The following is a 22,593-nucleotide window of genomic DNA, read 5'->3' as shown; positions in this document are numbered from 1 at the left end:
TGCCTAACTTTTACCTAGGGCCCGTCTCTTATATTAACGCACGATACACAATGAATTAAAACTGTCCGGCATAAGGAGACTAATCCTTTCAATAATCTTTTTTCATTAATTGAAAATATTTATCAGCTTTCGAAAATTGCAACAGTAATGAGTATCATCACACGATACTCATGGTTAACTTTAAACAAATTCCCTGACTTTAGGTGAAATGGGCAATTTCCCTGACCAAATAAAAAATTCCCTTATATTTGTTTCCGCAGACTGTGTTTTTTTTCCCGTGACTTTCCCTGAACCCTGGGAACCCTGTAGTCTATAATTCAAATAAAGATTTTTTATCACCTATCAGTTTAAGTCATAGGTTGGTTTGGTGTAATAACCCTCGCCAATTAACACGAGGGACTTTTAATCTAAGTGGACAGACTCAAGGGTGTGCATGGTATTCCCTTGCCCTCGCACTTCTATGGTGTCTTTTGCTTCCTGTTCTTACATCAATGTGATACAGATACTCGCTTCCTCACACAACACCAACCCGCCAACTTCTTATCCTTGAGTTGCACTGCATGCTCCTGACTTCGAACATCCCAAAGGGGTTGTCTTTGAATAAACTTGTGTCTGTTTCCTACTTATTCAGCTCATAATATTGTTTCAGGGATTAAATTTTGATTTATGTATCAAATGCACATCAGCCCTTGAGGTATTGTTTCAGGACTTGACCAAATGCAAATGTATTTTACGTTACGTTCTAGCATAACCCTCTTCCAACCCCTTCTGCAACAGTGCTGTCCTTGGCTTTCTACTCGTTCTTACTTTCTTTTGTGCTTCTGATTTCTCACTGCTTAAGGTCTTCCGTGATTGTTGAAAACTACAACAATAACGAAAGCACTAATGTGGTGTTAAATGTGCTTGAGGTATTAATTCATCATCATCAGGTCAATCATCATCAGCGATCATCACACATCATCACTATCATCACCAAACCACTACTCTATCATAAAATAGATTCAAAAATAATATTTTAATTTAAGTTCTATTCCACTACCTTACCATATTCCATGCACACAAAACGCTCGACTCACATTTTATTTTTAACGGAGAGAGTGCTCGAACCATGACCCGACCTTTGGACCGGTAGTGTGCAAGATAACGCGTTTAGCCTACTGCCACCCACACTGTAAATACATCATCACCACCAATATCTCAATCATCAGCATCAACCTCCAGTAACGCCATCATCAATCATCATCATCATCATCACCAATATCATATCTCAGTCTTGTATACTTATCATCATCACCATCATCAGCACATCATATCAGCATGATCATCACTGTCACCATCATTACAATCAATCCTGATGGTGATGGTGATCATTCCTTATCATAATACAAAAGGTAAACCCATGCCATAGAAATAAATAGTAAAGGTTACTGTGGAAATCTATTAACAAATCTTACCTGGTCACAATCATTGCCATAACGAAAAGACCAAACAAGAAGACTCAATCATCAAAGATGATGGTGTAGATAGTACTAATGGTCAGTAAATAAGACACTCAGTTATTGAATGACACAGACAGAAATATGGACAGACTGACTGCATGGACACACAAGACAGATGGATGGAGCGGACCGAGAGAGTGATGAAAAGACAGACACAATTAGACAGATGAGATCAATCAATCAAGATGATGGCTTAGATACTACTGACATCATAAATAAGGACCAACTCGTGTTCTCATTATTGACAGACAGACAGAAATGAGCAGACAGGAATGTTGTTTCCCTTTGCATGCTTTTCAGTTCAAACCCATTGAGCTGCCACCACTGGGCCCGGTTGTTCAAAGCTGGGTTAGCGCTAATCCAGGAGTAACTCTATAGGTCTTATTAAGAGGTAACCCAGGATTAGCACTATATCGGCCTTTGAACAACTGGGCCCTGCTGTACCCATTAGAGCGATTAGAGATAACAAATAACAAGCTCCATAGGCAGCGTGAGTTAGGAGGATGGGGAAAGGGGGGGTGGGGATAGTGAATAATTACGATCTTGTTCTCTTGTCATATTCTTTCAAACACTGCACACACTCTTTTGTAAATGACACAGCTATCAGGATAAAAGGCAAGTGTGTGTGCGTGGGAAGGGTGGGCATGGGTGGCAGGGGGAGGGGGAGGGGTGGATGACTTACAATCTTGTCCTCTTGTCATATTCTTTGAACATTGCACACACTCTTTTGTCCATGACACAGCTACCAGGATAATAGCATATAAACTAAGTAAACCTTAGAAAAATGAGGAAAGAACAGTTAGTGATTCAATCAAGGGAAGACAGGTCGGGTGCACTGCTAATGGTTGCCTCCAATGTGAGCTGGGTTTGATTTCCTGGACTCAGTTTCATATGTGAGTAAAGTTGTTTGTTGACTTTTTCCTGTACTTCAAGGATTGTTCTCCACCTTATCTTGTTTTCCTTTCTCCACAAAAATCAATTTCTAAGTTCTAATCTAAAAAAAAGTTTTAGACTTATTTTTAGAATTATTATTAATTAAAGTTTAACAATATTGCTTATGGGTTTTTTCTTACAAAGTTTTTGAAATAAATAAATAGAAATAAATAGAAATAACAAAAAATGACTAATGACATTGTCTAGAATGGTTTGGTACGTAGGTTTGACCATTTTATTTATATTTTTGTTTCTTCCACGTTGTTTATTTTATAACCAAGCTTTCGCGCTACTAATGACATAATGAAATAACAAGAATAATAAAAGAAACAACATATCAAAAGAAATGAAAGGAAATTGCATTGAAGTCTTGGTCATAGATACCGGTGCCTTTTTAATTTTTATGAAGTGATTCTAAGTTTTAATTTCATATCATATTTTCATCTATTATAGAGTCTAAGATTGTTAATAAATTTTTTTGGATTTTTGGAGAGTTTTTGGATTTCTGTAAAGACATTAAGACTTCGTAATGCCTATAAAAACTGTTATATCATCATCATCATCATCATCATCATCATTATTACTAGCTCTATTGTGATTGTTTCAAGCACTATGCCACAATAGCCAAAGCTTAATAGATAGGTTTAACATTTTTTTTTTCCTAATGGTATTTACTATTTTATGAGTGTGAGTTACATACCTGTATAGAATAAGAATAAAAAAAGTATTTTTGATTGCTTTCCCCAACACAGTTATTGATCCTGGAAACAAATGAAATAGATTATTTAGACATTATACTGTGTGATAGTTACATATTAGCATTGTAAGTTTTATTATTTTTCAAGTTTTTTGCAGTGCAACTACACCAACCAAGGGCACCCAGACAAATGTTTGTAAAAACTAGCCAATCACAATTGTGTATTTACAGCTATTCTTAAACACATGCGTCCTCTAGCGATCGTTTTTGTCACAACGAAGAAGGTTTGGTGGACGTCAATCACAAGGTGTTTCCATAACATTGTCAGAAAACACAAAGCTATAAGGGCACATGCCTTAGAATGTCATGGAAACGCCTTGATTGACGTCCACCAAAAGCTCCTTTGTCGTGACAGAAACAATCGCTAGATCGGCGCGTGTGATTGAGAATGGCTGTAAACAAAAATATTCTGTGCCAATTTCCATTTTTTTCTCTTTAAAAGCATATATTTGATTTTATATGAGGGAGTGCATAATCACGAGTGAAAAAAAACAGTTTAAATCCAGAATTCATCTGTTAACCAGTTCAAAAAAATGTAATTTGTGAATTAAAATTTGTTTGGGTGGCCTTCGTTAATGTGACAATAGAAGTTTTACAGTCACAATCCATGAAATGTGTCGATGGTAGCCATGACAGGAGGCACAACAAAGTCTTCTCCCCTGGCAAACAAAATTTCTCATGTCAATCAGATGAGAGCAGATTCAATATTGTTCCTGCCTCCCATCATGGCTGCCATCACGTCATGGTGCAAAGCATCTATAGGATTTGCTTGCTTGCATTTTGCCAAAAATTGCAGGGCTCCCATGCCTGCCCATGATCCTTTTGACAGTGTTAATAGCATCTCAAAATCCAACTACTGTCAGTCATAATTATTCATACCAGGGACAGTGATGGTCCATCTTCTTGATACACCTTCTACAAATCCTAAATGAAAACAAAGAGATTTAGTACATTTTTGCGGATTCAAATTTTAATATTTTAATGCCCTTTTAGTTTAGTCTGTCTGTAGCTTAAATATTTATTTATTTACTTTTTTTCTGCATTACCTATGAATTTGTTTGTGCTTAAATAAAGATTATCTATCTGTCTGTCTATCATCCATTTATTCATTCTCCTCGTCTGTCTGTCATTTATCAAAGAATAAAGTTCAATGTCTGGCTGTCTTCTTAACTGTCTCCACTGGTAAAATAAGGATATATAAATTCAAAATCAGTAGATTGTTTCTAAAAAATTTATGCCAATTAGACGAAGTCATTTTCACGTCTCTCATGACCATTATCTTTGAAAACATTATATAGATGGTTGATAAAAAACATGTGAAAGATTTTGATAGCCAATGGACCAAGAAGAAAGCAGCTGCGTGTCACAGTCTACTGGTTTTCAAGGTATAGCAATAATTATCTCTGTCAGTACCTGCAGTGGTGTGCTCTGGGTGGTCTATAAGCTTCGCATTTAGTACATGCTGTCCATTCTGACTCACCCTACGGCAACAACCATAAAAAATAAAACATTAACCATGTGAACTACAGGAAGCCCAACCAGGCTATGTGCAATACATCTGGGGGGTACTCTTGCCCGTTTAGGGTAGGGATGTGCCGCTGAGCCCTCTGAACCCTGACCCTGTTTCAGAGTAAAGATCGCTGAAATTCATACCCTGTTCCAGAGCAAGATCGCTGAAAACCATACCCTGTTCCGGTAGTGCGAAAATGGATACCCTGTTCCAGAGAGGAGAGAGCGTGATTTCATATACCCTGTTCCAGAGCGAGCGTGATTTTATATACGCTGTTCAAGAGTAGAATCGCTGAAAAGCATATCCTGTTTGGCGGCACGTACCTGTATAGCGAATATAGGGGAGTACCCCCCCCCCCCACCCCCAGGCCAATACATTTTTAATATAAAATATTAACAAACTAAAATCAATTAATTTTTTAACTTACATTTTCAGAATTGCGAGCTTTATTTATTTCTGAAAAGTCCAGGCTTTCAGTCGGTAGGGGAACAACTCCTGAAAAATAATCATTTAAAGACTGTAATACGTACATACATACATACATACATATATACATACATAAACTTCATTTTTCCACACGATTTAAAGTAATTAAAGCATACGCTTATGATTGGTTGTTTCTGCACCAATGAGCATCAATCATAATTACTGATGTGAGGATGGATGGATAAATGGGATGGATAGATGGATAGGAAGATAAATGGATAGTTTGATTAGCTGATCAATTAACAAACCCTCCTCCACCCTGTCTTCCTTACCTGGGTCTGAAAAAGAGGCCCGTGAATGTGAAAACAGGAGTAGAAATGCTATAATATTGAATATGATCACATGAATGGTACCCCAGATGCTGGGGAAAAAACAAAAAACAAACAATCAGTTACATAATTTTGTTGGGCTGCATTCATAATGTATGACAGAGGGGGGGGCAGGTGAAATTGAGGGGGATCGGGAAATTTTTGATAGATAAAAGGCGGGGATGGGCAAATTTTTATCAGAAAAATGGGGGGATACACAATTTTTGGAAGAAGCTACAAGCCTTGCTTAGGGCGGGGGATCGTATTTTCTTGCATGACTTTAAAAGGGGGTGTTGAGAATTATTCTGGACATTTCAAATTTTCACCTGCCCCCCCTCTGCCATACATTATGAACGCAGCCTTAACGGCTATCGATATAATGAAAATGCTTTCAGAACGATCGCAGAAAGATTTCAGAAAGATTTTCGTCACTTTTTTTATAGTACATACTGTAAATAATCCCTTGAGCCAATCGATAGGAGATTTGATCAGTTGTATTCGAACTCAGTGTTTCATTTTAGAGGGCTTGAAACAGGCCAAAATTCATGAAATGATAGCCTGAAAAAAACTCAAAGTGTTCAAGGTACCGGTTCGAGCGTCTTCACTGTAACGTCTATGAAAATTACATACGATACTTGTTTTTTACTCAAAGAAATTATGTATAAAACGAATGAATAATGAATGAATTTTAGCTATCGTTTTCTCCAGCTGAAGTAAAACTAAGGCGGCCCACAAAACAATTCAAGCTTAACTAAATGATAAGCTTATTAATCTTTGTCCTAATATATCCAACTAAATTCATATTTAAATGCCATAAATGAGCGTAGAAGTCTCTGTTTTTCGTAGGTTACCTGTCTTAACCTTTATTTTCTTCGTTTTTGTTCAAGAAAAACAAAGTAAATCAGAAGAAATAGCACTTTTTCATCATATACCGACATTAAAATGTCAGAATGAAAATAAAAGCTTCAAAGCTTCCGTCTTCGCCTCAAAAATTTTTTTTGTTTCGGTAAAAAAAAATCATACTTACTACCTGTCTGAGATAGTTGGGATGACAACATGGTTGACGATACAATAGTCGGCGTAAATAACAGCGGAATAAGTGAGGATTATGCAGCAAATGCCACAAGGATCGCGACGAAACACCGCCATCTTGGATTTTGAAGGAGGAACCACAGGAAGACCAGTTGGGCTGAGAAGAACCACAGGATATCGGAAAAACCGATTTCGTAACGAACCATTACGATTGGTTTACGAGACACTTGGAACTACCGAGACAAACCGAGACGAGTATGTATAATTCCCGAGAATCCAGTTAAAAGCGCGCAAATCGACATTGGGACGCTACGGAATAGAAGACAAGCTTTTAATTAGTCGATGGTAAACCCTCTAAATCTTTACTACTTATTACTAAAATGTCATGTTAAGTTGATTTTAAGTTTCTTTCTTCATAAATAGCAAAAACTACGTTGAAACATTGGCACGTAAAGCAAATCGAACAAGGAAGGGATCAAAGAGCTATAGAAGCTCAAACAAACCTGGAAAACAACGACAAATCCTCGAGGGGAAATCCGCTCAATTTCTAAAGTAACTAAGCTTATGTACTGTAAAACGTCATGATAAGTTAAGTTTTAGGTTCTGTGTTCGCCAAGTAGCAGAAGGTAGGTAATTTTGCCAAGTTGCTGTGCAACAGAAAGTTTCATTTTCTAGAACAGCCAACGGTGCGTTTGAAAAATGTCCATAAGAAATTTAGAGTTTTCCATTGGAGTTTGGTTGAATATTCAGTCGCGGTATTCATTAACAGATCTCTTCACCTCGAGCACACTGTTTTCACATTTCAGACCACATGTCATTTCCTAGTAGAAAGTAATAATTACTTTAATGAGAAGACATGAAAATGGATCTCATTGGAATGACACATGGTCTGTAATGGGCAAACATTACACCCTGGGTAAACTGTGTTCACATACTTAGTTATTCCAACCCCAAAGTATCTATTCTGGAGGATGGATACAGAAGAGCAAGCAGTGATGACACAAGGTTCCAAGTTTGAATATTCTTGAGCCAAAAAAAAAAAACAGTTAACTTCAATAATGACGATTATTCTTGAGATTAGGGACACAAACCGGGCTGGAGATGAGATCCAAAATCTTTAGACTCCCAGATATTCCGGGAGAGTTTGTAGCTTCCTTGACTGAATTCTAGAAGCAAAGTCATATGCAATTGGAAACCTCAAAGTAGTTCATTGTTATAAATGTTGAGAATTTGGTGTGACCCACAGTGTGGACATAGTATTTTTATTTCTCTAACTGAAAGATTGATATTCAAAGCTAATTGAATGCAAAGGAAAAAATAGGGGGTCTGACACAGTACTATTACTAGTATTACGAGCTATATGCAACTAAATCTAAATTTTCCATTCATGTCTGCACGAACCTGGGTTCTAGTACTTTATACATTCCCTTGAAACTTATGGAATTATCTTTGTAATCTCCAGGGACCCTAAAACATATATTTTGAATTGATTTTGAAACTAAAAAGGTCAAAATAATTTTTTGTTTATTCATTTTTACAAAGTCGTCTATGTTTGTCAAATTTGAAACAAAACCAACCAGGTCAGGCAATACAAAATCTTAAGCATGTTTCGAAAAATGCCTCTTTTCATCTCAAAATTTGCAAAAAGTTACAAAATCTTTTGTCTGATTATAGAAAGGTAGTCAAAATGAGATATTATTTGGAGATATTTTCAAAACAATGCTAATAAATGTTTAAAAAATGAGTTAAACAAGACTTACTGTCTTGTAAGTTGATGTTTGAGGGTTCAGAGGGTTTATTTTTGAAGGTTTGCAGTATGTACATTTAATATACACTTATTTCAATATGATATACTTATTTCAATAAAGTTAGTCACCAAAAAACCTAGAAAGCTAAGATCAATGAGGATCATGGGAAACAATTCATTTCAAACAAGTAGAGCTTTTGATACAATTTGCAGCTTGAGGACGCAAAGGAGAGGTGAGACTGTAACTGGTAAAAGATCTAAAATCCATCAACGCACATTTTACATGTTTCAACCGCTTTAATAACTGTTATTAAAGCAGTTGAAACAGCTGAAACATGTAAAATGTGTGTACCAATAATAATCTTGTCGGTCTCTGCTTTGTAGCTTTTCAGGTGTTTGACTTTATTGAAATAAGTATACACAAAAAGCCCTCATGAAAAATCCTGTTAAAGTGCCTATATATACCCTAATCCAATATTTCAGTGTTCTACATGAAGTGAATAGTTGAATGGTAGAATATTTTTATATGATATGAGTGATGCATCTTGGAGATATCAATTTGGTTTATTCTTCCATTATTTTAATGAATGGTGGTGTCATAGTAGTCATTATTAAATATACAAAACTTTTCTGGGGCAGTAAATCATCCTGTATAGAACATCATTGTCTTACCAAGGGTTTAGAGAAAGGTTATTGCAAATTCATTTTCTCATAGTAATCAGCGTTTCAATCTACAACTTAAATTCAATAGCCTCCTATGACATCACACTCATTAAAAAACATCGTAAGTTCCAAGAAGTATCACTCAAATCATGATCATATAAAAATCTTTTGCCATTCAACTATTCACTTTATGAAATACTGAGTTAGGGGTCATAGGCACTTTAACTTTTCAGGTATTTTAGAATCATACTGAAATTTTGCTAAACAATGTTTCATTGATAGAAATACAGAATGAGCAACTTTAAAGAAAGTAGTTTATCCTTGGAATAAGAGTGCTCCTAACACTGGTTTTACTATGCAGAGAGGCCAGAGTTCATCCCCCAAGGGCAAAAGGTAAGATATACTACTACAGTAAGTATTTTAGGGTCGTGGTTTTCAAGAACTCATCTTTTTTTCTTCTAATTTTCCTTCCTCATATTGTAAGCTAAAATGATTAGCATATTATCTTTATAGCTTATTCATGTTGGCTAAGTAATTTATTTTACCTTTATAATTTCTAGTCCAAAGAGAGCTCCAGATCTCGACACAGGTATGTAGATTTTCTCTACAATTACAGCGCTTTTTATAATTCTGTGATCTACCAACTCCAGACGTCTGGCGTTCTGGCTTCCGTCAATCAAACTCACAACGGGCTGAGTTGAATTAGATTGTGAGCGACTGCTTGAAAAATTCTTGCGATTTGACAGCCACTTTCACATGTCGTGGTAAACATGGCTACGAAGTGCCAATAGTTCTTCCTGATTGGGATAAAATCCTGAAGATCAAGAATAAAAACAAACTCAAACATATTTATTAAAAGACATTTTCTTGCACATGTTAATGTTTTAATTTTAACTTTACGATTGGAATCAAAATACCTCAGTGTCCATTTAAAGGTGAGGGAATGGTTGTCTCTGATTGGTTGAGGGCCCGGGGGGGGGGGGGGGGGGGGATGCTATTATCGATTGTGCAGATTGGAATGAGCTTGGCCTGTTGTAAATTTGATTGATTGAAGCCAAGATGCCAGACGTCTTGAGTTGGTAGGTTGCAGAATTATTAAAAGCGCTGTTGGATAAAACAATGTAAACATAGATTTAAGGTGGCTCGACCCCCTCACACTTGACCGCTACCTTCCACTTTTGGAACGCTAGTGCATAAACGTCTTTTATCCGATTGCAAATCTTTTTTGCACATAAGTCACATAAAGATTTAATTAATGTTTGATGCAGTTTTTTATGAGATCGGACGTCATAACACGTGATTATGATGAAATATTTGATTTCGTTTAGAAAATAATTTTAGCCTTGCAGAGCGTTCAACACTAAAATGCTTCGTACCACATAATTATGTACTAGATGCCTCCATTTGTGGGGATTTTTGAAAAAATCTATCTAGCTAATTATGAGACATTTGAGACTATTTAAATATAGTGCATAATCTACTTCAAAACTAAACAAAATGGATTTCATACGGCCGAAATTAATATTTCAGAGCTATATATTCACAAAAGTCATTGCTCATTTAGTTTTACTCTGTATCTAGTTTTAAAAGGAACATTTTGAAGGTAATCGACTTATGCGATTTTGTGAAAACGTATAGTGCAGAAGACGGGGTAAACATTTGATGCGCACTTGTCATCGCAGTTTTCTAGTCAATCTTACTAGATCTTCCATTATTCTAAAATTCACTGATCATTTCTCTCAAAATTACGTCAGGATACAAATTTGAACTTAAACTAATATTACACAAAATTGCAAGACTATTGAAGCGATCTAAAGCGAACGAGAAATACAGAAAACATTGATCGTTTCCCAACAATTTGATGCTCTGGGAATTCTATTGTTTGCTAATGATCATAACATCAAATTCTTTCGCACCATGCACGGTCTCATCTCGCTTGGCTGCGTCAGTACCCAATGATGTTATGCACTAGCGTTCCAAAAGTGGAAGGTAGCGGTCAAGCGTGAGGGGGTCGAGCCACCTTAAGTTTATCTCAGATGAAATCGAGGTTGCATGGTTAAATTTGAAGATTTCATTCCTTTAAGTTTTTTTGTCTTTATAGGGTCTTCTAAGAGGAGAAAACACAATGAAACAGACAAAAATGGCACAGCAATTGCTCAACGACCTGAATTACGAGGTAATTCCTCTGAAAGGTCCTCAACTGTACCCAACCCAGCTGAGAGTAAAATGGACATAGATATTATGAATCAAGAATCTGCTACTTCCAGTCAAGAGAGAATGGACACCATTACTAAGGCTTCTGATAAACCACCTCAAGATCTCATTGGTCTTCAAGAATTGTTTGCAGAAAACGTTTTGTTGATAGATGTAGATTTCAGCGAGAAAGCGAGCAAGGAAGAAGCTGGATTAAGCAAAGTTTTAGAGGCAGAAACTGCTATGAGAAATACTTGTGGTGGTGTCATCATACTTAACAACAGAGCAGCACAAGAAGAAGGTTTTGAAAATGAAGATAAATGGATTAACAAACTACAAGAAATGAGAGACAAAAAGTTATCGCAAGTAAAAAATCCAGATACTTTTGATGAAATCCTTGACTATCAAGGCAACTTAAAGGAGTTAAAAGGATTGAACTTCATTTTTGTTAGGAAATCCTCAATTGTTCTGACTGAAGATTCAAAATGTCTTCTTCAACGCTGTGAAACTAGAAATCAACGTGTAACAAGTTACCCTGAAATATGCAGTATCCTTAAGGAAAAAACAACAACATGCTGCTGTGTAAGTGATGAAAATAAGATGACATCATTCATCCTTGACAGCAAAATGCCATTTCCAGAGTCAAGGATTGCAGAATTCAAGCATCTGACGGGAAAAGATTTAGCAACTTTGCTTCGCCGGGAACTGAGGGAATATGTAGTAGCATTTGCCAATACTGCTGGTGGAACCATCTACTTTGGTGTAAAAGATAATGCATCCATCGTTGGTCAAAAAGTTAACAATGAAGAAAACAAAAACATCTGTCGTAAGATTGAGGAATGTTTGTCTTCAAAACTATCGATTCAATATTCTGGTAAAGAGGTTAAACCTGTTAAAGATCAGCACTATAACTATGAATTCTTCCCTGTAGATAGAGCAGAGGACAACACTTTTGTCATAGGAATTCATATCTGTAAATTTGGAGGCAATGTGTTTTCAGACGAGCCAATTGCTCATGTGCTAAATGAAGACAATAAAATAGTGCAGATGGATTTTGAAAAGTGGCTGACTTTACACAAGCCTAGTTTTACAGGTAAAAAATTATCATTCCTGGATTTTTGTTATTGCTAAAGTAATTTATCTTTTCTGTTTAAATGATATAGGTTATTTTTATATTTATTTTCTGTATACCACTAAGATGTGATTTTGGTATTCTCAATAAAGATTATATAATCATAATAATACAGAACCGAAACTTTTGAATGCAATGCAAAATTAGTCCTCACAAGGACGTCCTCAGAAACCCTGGGGTAAAATTCCGTCACTGGTTCATGGTAGCCAGAAACGAGCAACAGTATTTTACCCCGGGTTTCCAAGGATGAGGGTGCAAAGCATAACCTTGGTCAGGATCCATCATTACTAATAATGATAACACTAATACAGTGGTAATGATAATCATAATAATAATAATTATTATAACAATTTTATTATTATTATCTCCTTTATTTCACAGTAAATATATACATAATGCAATTGATATTGCTCTTAATTAAATGCTTCCAGCTCAAGAGCTATCCTGCTCCTGAGAACTGAAGCACTCATCTCAGTGTATAAATATCTATCAGGTTGATTGCATCAATGTCTTAAGTACACGTAAATGCTCTTTGAATTATTTCGATATCGCTCCTAACGATCCTATTACAATTGACATTGTCATTTTAATTTCGTTCCCCACAGTCTTTCTATTTCTATCCTAAGATCTTGATACTTATCTATCTTTGGTCCTTCTCTTTTCTTTGGGCAACTGGTCTGAGATATGTCGAAAAGTTTTGACTTCTTCCTGCCTTTTTCAATGAGTATGATATCTGGTTGTTTTACAGTTATCTTCCTGTTGGTGTAAACATTGAAATCCCAGAGGATTTTGACAACTGTTTCTGTTTGATGGTTCCATCATTTTTCAGCACAGTCTATTCCATGTTTCTTACATAAGTGCCAGTGGATATTTCTTGAGCAACATCATTATCATGCCTTTCTTTATACTCCTTAGCAGCCAAGGTCTTGCATCCCAAAAATAGGTGTGCTGTATGGTTTCAGGTCTTTCTTTGCAGAGACGACAGAGTGGTGATTAATATAATTATTATTGTAGATACTTCTCAGAGAACTTGTTGGTAATAATGCATGCTTGGTCTTGCTCAAAAGTAAGAGCTCGTCCGTCTCGATTTTGATATCTTCTTTACAGGCAAATGTATGTGTGCTTTCCGTCAATCTTTTCTTCGCACGTCCTGTAGTGGCCGTGGAGGGGCTTGCTTTTATACTTTTTGGAGCCTTTCTTTTTGTCTTCGCTGATGGTATTCATTCTGTGTTTCTTCTGTTCTTCAATTTTGGCTGTGTCTCTGACAATATCCAGTAGAAATATGTTCTTCCTGGTGTATTTGCTCAGTGCATCGTTCTTCTTGCACTGTGTCCTCTACAGCTTTCAATCCCCTACCTCTAAGAGTTCATAGTAAATAGAGAGGATCGACATCAGAACGAAGATGCAAGCCTCAATGAATGGTAATCAGTTTACAAGTCTTGCAGCTGTCCAGATGTTGAAGCTCTCCTAAAGTCCAATTTACCAGCAGTGTAGTGTACGACTGGCACGGCAAAGGCGTTAATCCCCATGATCTTGTTTCTTCCTGTAAGTTTGGACTTCAGAATTCACTTCAATATCCTTTTGTACTCTAGCTGGACACTTTTCTTTACTTTGTCATGGCTGATGTCTTCCTTTTCAAGAACTCCAAGATATCTGTAATGATTATCATTATCGAGGTTCATTATCTGCTGTCGGCCACAGGGTAGCTTGATCCCTTCTCTCTCTTCTCTCTTTGTGATCTTTCTTCTTTTTACTCCAACTCTTGCGCATTTATCTATTCCGAAGGCCATGCCAATGTCTGTGCTGAAGATTGGTACGGTGTGCAGAGGTGATTCAATTTCTCTTTCCGTCTTACCATACAACTTAAGGTCACCCATGTACAAGAGATGCTTTAACAAGATCTTGCCATTTGTCAGTTTGTAACCTTTGTTTGTCTTGTTAAATATCAATGATAGTGGTATGAGAGATACAATGAAGATCAATGGTGAGAGTGAGTCCCCTTGAAATATTCAACAGTTAATTTCACATTGTCCACAGGATTCTCCTTCGATCATCAGTTCTGTTTTCCACTCCAACATCGACTTTCTTACAAACTTCGTGGTTGACATGAGCTTTGATGTTAGCGAGACATTCAATGATGAAACTGGGGGTATTGAGTCATAGGCCTTTTTGTAATCAATCCAGATCATTTCTTAGTTCTTAAGCTTTGTTTTGGCAGTTTAATAGTTGATCTTTTGTTCTTCTGGATCCCCAGCTGTAGCCCTTTTGTTTAACAAGTATTAGTCCTTGTTCATCTAGATGTTCATAAAGACTGTCAGATATTATATGGATGTCATTAATTTCCACAGAGTTGGTAAACAAGTGATGGGTTGATAGGCGGTTACTTGGTACAGGCCCCTTTTTTCTGGTCTTTCATCATTAGTGTTGTTCTTCCTTCTGTCATCCATCTTGGAATCTCATTCTCAAATACTTGTTGTTGCTGTGATGCTATTTGTTCATGTTTTATCCAGTAGCCATGTATTTTTTTCTTTTCCTTGGGCATACATGCTTTCTAGTTCTTTATCATTCTTTCCATTTCCTTTACCTTCTCATTCGTAAATATCAGCTTTCAAGTCTTTATTTTATTTCTTTATATCATGCAACTATTGGGCCTCGGCATTGTGGTGCTTTTCCTTTGACCACAAGTCACTTCAAAATGTTCTTACCTCATCACTGTTTGGTGTGAGTTTTTTTTGTTGTTTTTACTGTTAGTTCTTTGTCAAGATTTTTCGTATTTGTTTGAAAATTGTTTTCATGTTGTTTTAATTCTTCAGTGACTTGTCTTATTGTTCTTCTATCCAGATGGTATTATTAACGTCATCATCAGCAGCATCATCATTATCATCATATATATATATACCATCATCATTGACATCATCATTATCATCATCATCATTATTATTATTAAGATTTATCCTTATCACCCTACAACTTTTGTATTCCAAGGTAATGATGATTACAGAGAGAGATTTGAGAAGAGGAAGCGGGGAACTTCCACTTACTATTCTGTAAAAGAGACAGTGAAAAAGTTTGTTTTCAATTTAACATCAGGTAAGTAAAAACATTGTTTATCATTAATATTATTATTATCATCATCACATTGTCATTATAATTATTGCTCTTTAATCTATTATATTATATTAGTGCTCTATATATACACTCGATTGCAGAAACGTTGTAGTATACATTTATACATTTATACAAATATCTAATGATATGCATAATGCAAAATAACCATTTTAAAAACCAACTGATTTATAATCTGTACGATCTAATAGACAAGAAATTTTTTTTTTCACAGTCATTGAATGAAACAAACAAATAAAGCAATTTTTCCGTTTTGCATATCATTAAATATACTGAATGAATTAGATATTTGTATAAACAGAATGTATACTACAACGTTTCTGCAATCAAGTGTGTGTGTATATATATATATACACAGCGATATGCAGAAATTCTGATCCTTTTGTACATATATACAAGTATATCAAAAGTATATCAGAAATTATGGGATATCATACCTGATATTTTTTTTCAGGTTGCCTATCACTAGGGCTTTCTGAAAAAAATATCAGAGAAGGTATCCCATGATTTCTGATATACTTTTGATATCCTTTTGTGTATGGTGGCTTATAAGGGACATACATAGTATTTTTTTTTTTTTTGAGTGTAAAAATCATTTTTTTAAATAAAATCACCCGTGTTTATGTGTTCAATGATGGTCTACAAAAAGATACCTACAGCATGCACAAACACATAAGGAAATGTATAGAAGTTATGATGTATGGATTACATTGCTTCAAAACTTCAACCTGCCGCAGTTGTTGCTTAATCTCCTTTAGTCTTCTGGCGAAGTTTCAGCACAATTTTTGAGGTTGTTTAGTGTCTTTTCCCAAAACACTCTCTTCTCTACCTATATAATAGGAAGGCTGGAGGCTTAGCACCATATCTTTCACATTGCACTCTAGGAAATCCCCAAAACATCCCACTCTACCCATTGAACCGCAATAAAAATGCAGCATATCAAAGGAATGACTATTTATTATTACATTCATTCAGAATGCCAAAACGCCAAATATTTCCAGAAAAATCCTTGCTTGAAGTCGAACATTTGACTATTTCTTTCATGTTTTATCTTTAGCTTGGTATCACGACTGCAGCAAGTTTTGAAGCAATTTGTTGAGTGAAACGTTTTATTGTCATATCTTCAACATAACTTCCATAAATTCCCTTATCACTTCTGCATGTAGGCCATCATTGACCGCATAAACACACAGGGTGACCACCAAAGCAATCTGGCATCTCGGATGCTGTGGAGGAGTCTGGGATTCGGGGATTCTGGGATTCAGGGATTCTGGGATTTGCTTTAAAAAAATGATTTTTACACGAAAAAAAATTACCATGTATGTCCCTTATAAGCCACCGTACTTTTGTGTGTATATAAAGGGATCAGAATTTCTGCATATGGCTGTATATATAGTAAGTAGTTTTTTCCACCATGGGTTTCATCATCTGAAATTGAGAATCCATAAAGAAATCATTTCTCAATTGCTTCGAAACTTCCCCAAGTTTGCAACATAGGATTGAAGTTTTACATGGAACATGTATATCCATGGAATATACACATGAAATATTCTTCACAAAGAAACATCCTTATTCAAAAGAAGAAGAATTGAAGAACTCTTGATTGCACGTGAACAGCCCAGCCTAAACAAACAAGGCCAATGTTTTATCGCCAGCCTTTATCCCTCTGGGATTTTATGAACTACTTAAACTGTTGTATATTCAAATTAACATCATATTGAAGATGGCTTTCAGTTTTATTTACGTTTTATTTTAAAAACATTTACAAGCATCATATTTATCCTTGCAAATATATATATTAATGGTAGTTAAGGAAATTTGTATGGGATCTACTCCTGAAGCACTTTAATCTTTTCAGCGTCTCAAGGAAAGCTGAAACTGCATCCCCACCATGCTGTCGAGTGGATCAAACATCCAGCCTTGGATGTGTTTGTTGAAACCACAAAGAGAGCGTTAAAGGGAAAGTCTGGGATAGCATACATCGAAAGGTGCTGGGAGATCAACTTAGGTCTTGCCAGCACAAAGCCAGATGATGTCATCTGTGATGTTTTAATTTCTTGTCCCCAAATGCCTCTTGTTTTTGTGTCTCTGACGCAATCAGACATTCTTAGTGAGGCCAGCCGCTCGTACAATAGGAAAGTGGCTGCAAGGCTGAAGGCTACGATTGTCCAGGAAGCTGGCTGTCTGGAAAAATTTTATGTAAAGCCTGTTGTTATTTCACGCAATAAAGTTCATGATGATTCTTGGATTTACTCAAAGAGCTCTAAATATCCTAGATATCCTAGATATCCTGAGCCCTACAAGATGAGAAATGACAAGTATTCCAAGGTCTTAGAAGCACTTGTGCTGGTTTTGGCCAGGGCAAATGTGATGGCTTCTCACATTGTTGGCCAGGGTCTCTTCAATTTGCTGACCTTCGAGCAGTACAACATCCTTCACGAGTTCTATGGGGAAAGTGAAAAAGTGAAGATAACGGGCCCTCCTGGTAGTGGCAAGACAGTGCTAGCCCTTGAAAGAATAAATCGTCTGAGGAAAGGCGGTTGTACCCATGACCAAGTACTTTTTCTCTGCTCATACAAACCCCTAAAAGCAAGGATAGAGTAAGTCTTTAGTTTACTATACATATATATATATATATATATATATATATATATATATGATATTATGTTGTATTGTGACCCGGGGGTACTACCACCCCAACTTGGGTAGGGGTGTGCTGCCAGGACTTCAAAACCCTGACCCTATCCCAGACCTAAAATTTTGATTTTACATACCCTACCCCAGACTAAAATTAAGAATTATACACCCTATCCCAGACTAAAAGACGGAAAAGACGGCTATTCAATAGATTGCAATCAATATTTACTAACGTTTTTATTGTTTTTGTGCCGGCAGAAAGCGTAGTCTATTCGCCAGACAAAAACGACCAAATCGTTAACCCTATCCCAGACAAAAATGACACTTTATCCCAGACAAAATGTCAAAAAATGATACCCTACCCCAGACCCAAAAGCCCAAAAACCATACCCTATAGGGCGACACATATCCGTATAGCAAATATAGGGGAGTACCCCCCCTATCCCCGGGTATTGTGATATGATGTGTCTTGTCGTGTTATGTTGTGCTGTGCTGTGCTGTATTAGCCTTAAAACTAAAACAGTAAATAGAAGAGAAGAAGGGAATGAGAGAACAATAGTTGTAATGAAAGAAGGAAAAGGAACGCAAGGAAGGAAGGAAACTGAGTAACGTATGCTTTTTTTGTTCTTATAGGAGTAAGACAATGTCTCATGACAGGCAACCTCTCTGCATTGTGAAGACGTATTATGAATTTGCCCCACTCGTTTCATCCGATGAAAACTTCCACCACTATCTCGGTAATGTCAAACACATCTTGGCAGATGAAGTTCAAAACTTTGAAGCAGAACCCAGTGCAAGTTCTTCTGCTGACTGGTGGTACAAGTTCTTGAAGATGTGGGACGGCAAAGAGGAGGAGGACTCAAGCTTTTGGGTCTTCTTTGATTTCTCTCAGCGGATCAACAATAAAAGGTCAGTGAGCTTGAGAGGATTCTCTCAGAAGACGTTAAACACAATCATCAGGACTACTGGAGAGATATATGGATTTATATCTGATCATAAATACATGACCATGCCTTCAGATTTTAGATTAGGTCATGATTTTATGGGTGAAGGAGTGGAGGTCATGGTGCCTACACCAGATAGTTCTGAACAGAAAAAAGAGCACTTGCTGTACATTTTGATTTCTCTATTACATAAGCTAATTGTCGAGAATGGATTCGACAAAAATCGTATAACTGTTCTTTTTGCTAGTATGGAGAAAATGAAAATTGTTCAAGATATGTTTTTAAGTAAGACAAGTGGTTGTTTGATAAGAAATGGTGAAGAGGTCTCAAAAGAGGGCGTAATGTTTGATACAATACGTAGATATTCAGGAGAAGAGAATGACATTGTTATTGGATTTTGCCCCGAATTCTACACTTCGGGAAAGCAATACAATAATGCTCTGATGGTCAGTCTTTGTAGCAGGGCAAAACTGAGACTATTCTTAATTCTCGAAGATAGAAAAATGGCATTATCTTTCAAATTATCGAAAGTTAGGGACGTAGAATTCAGAAATGCTTTATATAATTTCAATTCCTAGGAAGTAAAAAATTAAGGCCATTGTGGAGTTTTAATACTTTTTATAAGCACAAGGAATATTATATTATTTTTCTCAGTATCGATAGGCAGTCAATATCTCTTGAACACTTAAATCAAGGCCATCAAATACCTATTCCAATAAACGTTGTCATCGCCAAAGGCGATAGGTGATATGGTCATCCCGACATGGAAATGGTTTCGTTAAATACAAAGAACAATGAATCAGTCTCAACACTAACGTCCATGTCCTTGTCGAGAATAAGAATCAGAAACTCAAGGAATTGCAGCTATTCTTGGATCTTGGAATGACCTATCTCCTATCGCTTTTCGCCTATTGCCTTTGGCAACCTTTTTGAAATAGGCATATATTGACATCGCTAGGCGCGATCCAGAAGAGGAACCAGGGCTATCTCAACCAACTGCCTTTTTGAGCTTATTGTTTTCTTTGGTTTCAACCGGTTGATGTGTATCTTTTTCTAATGCAATTCTGCAATTCCTACTACTAATTCTAAGGTGCTACTTTAGCATTTGATGAAGACATGTTCGACTGAATTGGCAAAAACGTAAGTCAGTTGTAGGATCTGTACTGAACCTGAAAGTACTCCAGTATTTTGATGAGTATCTCTAAGTTTTCTTGAAGAATTTGGAAAATAAACATCGCTAAATGGTGACATACACTATACTTAAGAACAATGCATGATGGGATAACCCTGGATCCTCCTCTGGGCGCGATCTGTTTGGTTGAAAACTGTGCTGCATGACACAACTGTTATGCATAATGTAATCTTGTCTTACGGTTTTTAACGTTGGTTCTCATAGACTTGTATACACTTATTTCAATAAAGTTAGTCACCAAAAACCTAGAAAGCTGAGATCACTGAGCATCATGGGAAACTTTTCATTTCAAAAAAGCATATATATACAAAGCTTTTTTAATACAAACTGCAGCTCGATGAGCTCAGAAGAGGTGAGACTGTAACCGGTAAAAGATTCGCAAGTCCATGAACAGTTATCAAGCGGTTGAACGTGTAAAATGAATCTACCCATAATCCTTGTTGGCCTCAGCTTTATAGCTTTTCAGGTGACTAACGTTATTGAAATAAGTGTATGATAACAGTTGACTGTAGTTTTACTAGGTTTAAGGAAGGAGAAAAGGGCGTTTCGCACTGAGTTAGTCAAACCATTGAGTTGGAAACGTAGATAATGACAAACTGCCGTAACAGTGAAATGGCTTTTCGTTGTCATTTGGATGATTCATCCAATAACAACGCTTAGTAACGGTAGAGCCACAATATGGCTACAAACCGCCGCCCAGTGACTGTCACGTGAATATGTCCTGCAAATGGCCTATCGTCAACCCCACGAGCGACGCAAGCATACACACACAAGGAAATCGAACATAACACCTAAGGGACGGACCATTAGATTTGGGAATGGGGGGGGGGGCTGGGTAAAAATTTAAAAAAAAAACAAAATCGAGCACAGCTTTGAAGAGTGAAAAAAAAAACCATGAGAAACGTGCCAGAACAAAAATTTCAAATTATGTCCCAAAAAAATTCCTGCACAAAATAAATTGCCCAACCCAACCCCCCCCCCCCCCCCCCCCTTCAAAAATCTAATGGTCCATCCCTAAAGCATCTATCAGATTTTAAGCCTGCATGGTGGAATGGGAGAGGGGGTGGCCAGGCAATGTTGTTTACGTAGGATAGTTTTCTACTTCAGCAACGTTGCGTGCAACAAATTGCGTCATGTGTTATGGCTCGCAACATCAATTGCATACAACATTGCGCGCAATGTTGCACCGTGTGTCCTTAGCTTTGTCCTCGCGCCACTAACAAAATCAGGCTCAATCAGTAATACCCGCATCACGGGCTCATCATAATGACTATAATTAAATGTCGGTGGACGTTTGTATCCCATGAACAATTAGTCTGCAACTTTATAGAATTTATAGAATTAGTATAATTAGTTTATCATAATTCAAAATATTTGAAAAATAGTAGTGATATAAGATATATATTGTAAATGGTTTGCCATTTCGAAGTCGAGAAAGACAACTGAGACTTGGTCATGAGGTGACCAAAGGATTCTTTTTGTGAATGGATGCCAATATTTATCATTAGCGTCGTGAACGTTGCAATCGTAATCGTGGGAAATTTACGATCTAGTGTATAAATTAGTGCGTCGTAAGAAAAGTCGTAAGCTACGCTTCCTTTTTGCCTTTTCCCGCCAGTTTTCGAATTTTCAACATGGTGAGAAGACGTAACCTTCCGAACCACGCTTTATGATAACATTTTTATTAGCCTGGTATCCGGGTCGGAAGTATCGGAAGGTTTCATATACTTGACTTGTGCTTATAGTTTATGACGAGCGATTTTCACTTGCAATTTCAAGCATGAACTGCTTCCGATTCTGTCGCAAGTAAAAACCGCTGGGTTTTTGCGATTACGATTAACGAGGCTTATTGAAAATGTTGGCTTCATCCATCAGAAATTTCCCATTGCCGAAGTAGCAAATTTATAATTATATATGGATATTCGATAAGTTAAAAAAACGAAATTGTTGAGGAACACTAACCCAGTATGTAGGCTTGTAAACTAAAGTGACAGAAAAACTTGAAGTTAAATGTTTTAAGAATAAACTTTATATTTACACTTTACTTTACGATTGTTGTGTTATTCTTTTCTTAGAGTCTGGTCTCGGATAGCGATTTGCATGCATTATTATTATATACTACCACCACCACTAAAATGCTTCATACTACTCAGAATAATTAATTAGCACGGAACAGTACAAATGAACTCTACACACATGCCTTACTCCACGACGAGGTTCGGAGCGTCGGAAACCGAATTTTGCCCCTCCCCTGGTGAAGGTGGTGCTCGTGTCCTTCTCCCTCGCTGTTTACCTCATTATCACAAAAGTTGCGGATCTCACCCAAAGCTTAGGCCCCGTCCACACGTATCAGGAAATTTTTGTATCCGCAATTTTTTTTTTACGGATACGGTTGCGTCCACACGTGTCCGGAAATTTTTGTATCCGTATCCGC

At 36.7% G+C, this 22,593-nt stretch overlaps 1 protein-coding gene and 1 pseudogene across 4 annotated transcripts; one reads left to right on the top strand and one right to left on the bottom strand.

Moving 5' to 3' along the window:
- Positions 1 to 836: 836 nt before the first annotated feature.
- On the bottom strand, positions 837 to 6,682 carry LOC148913312 (palmitoyltransferase ZDHHC3-like; annotated as a pseudogene). Its single transcript, XR_016119061.1, has 8 exons — positions 6,524 to 6,682; positions 5,458 to 5,546; positions 5,127 to 5,194; positions 4,603 to 4,670; positions 4,069 to 4,113; positions 3,133 to 3,193; positions 2,182 to 2,274; positions 837 to 862 (listed from the first exon to the last, which is right to left on the bottom strand). The product of XR_016119061.1 is annotated as a palmitoyltransferase ZDHHC3-like (transcript).
- A 103-nt stretch (positions 6,683 to 6,785) lies between these two features.
- LOC148913311 (schlafen family member 13-like) lies at positions 6,786 to 20,978 on the top strand. 3 transcript variants are annotated; one of them, XM_089024727.1, is made up of 8 exons: positions 6,786 to 6,870; positions 6,949 to 7,077; positions 9,218 to 9,328; positions 9,496 to 9,524; positions 11,037 to 12,221; positions 15,246 to 15,350; positions 17,245 to 17,986; positions 18,657 to 20,978. In XM_089024727.1, exons 3-8 carry the CDS (start codon positions 9,291 to 9,293, stop codon positions 19,543 to 19,545), a joined length of 2,988 nt encoding a protein of 995 aa, XP_088880853.1. In that variant the 5' UTR covers positions 6,786 to 6,870; positions 6,949 to 7,077; positions 9,218 to 9,290; the 3' UTR covers positions 19,546 to 20,978. The 3 variants fall into 3 exon arrangements, with proteins under 3 accessions (XP_088880853.1, XP_088880816.1, XP_088880880.1); XM_089024690.1 differs by having other exon boundaries at positions 6,949 to 7,151; XM_089024754.1 differs by lacking the exons at positions 6,786 to 6,870; positions 6,949 to 7,077 and adding an exon at positions 8,278 to 8,505.
- Positions 20,979 to 22,593: the final 1,615 nt, after the last annotated feature.

This window comes from Actinia tenebrosa, unplaced genomic scaffold (assembly GCF_029948245.1).
Source record: "Actinia tenebrosa isolate PJP-AT-01 unplaced genomic scaffold, QUT_ActTen_1.0 PGA_scaffold0__85_contigs__length_37466705, whole genome shotgun sequence".
NCBI lineage: Eukaryota > Metazoa > Cnidaria > Anthozoa > Actiniaria > Actiniidae > Actinia > Actinia tenebrosa.
The sequence above is the reverse complement of the archived record's forward strand: the minus strand, read 5'-3'. Positions and strand labels throughout refer to the sequence as shown.

What these genes read in the sequence shown, in the direction of transcription:
- LOC148913311 (XM_089024727.1), top strand. Translation starts at nt 9,291, where the DNA reads ATGCAGAGAGGCCAGAGTTCATCCCCCAAGGGCAAAAG. An exon ending in AGCTCCAGATCTCGACACAG is followed by an intron (nt 9,525 to 11,036) that starts GTATGTAGATTT and finishes TTGTCTTTATAG; the next exon opens with GGTCTTCTAAGAGGAGAAAA. An exon ending in CCCCTAAAAGCAAGGATAGA is followed by an intron (nt 17,987 to 18,656) that starts GTAAGTCTTTAG and finishes TTGTTCTTATAG; the next exon opens with GAGTAAGACAATGTCTCATG.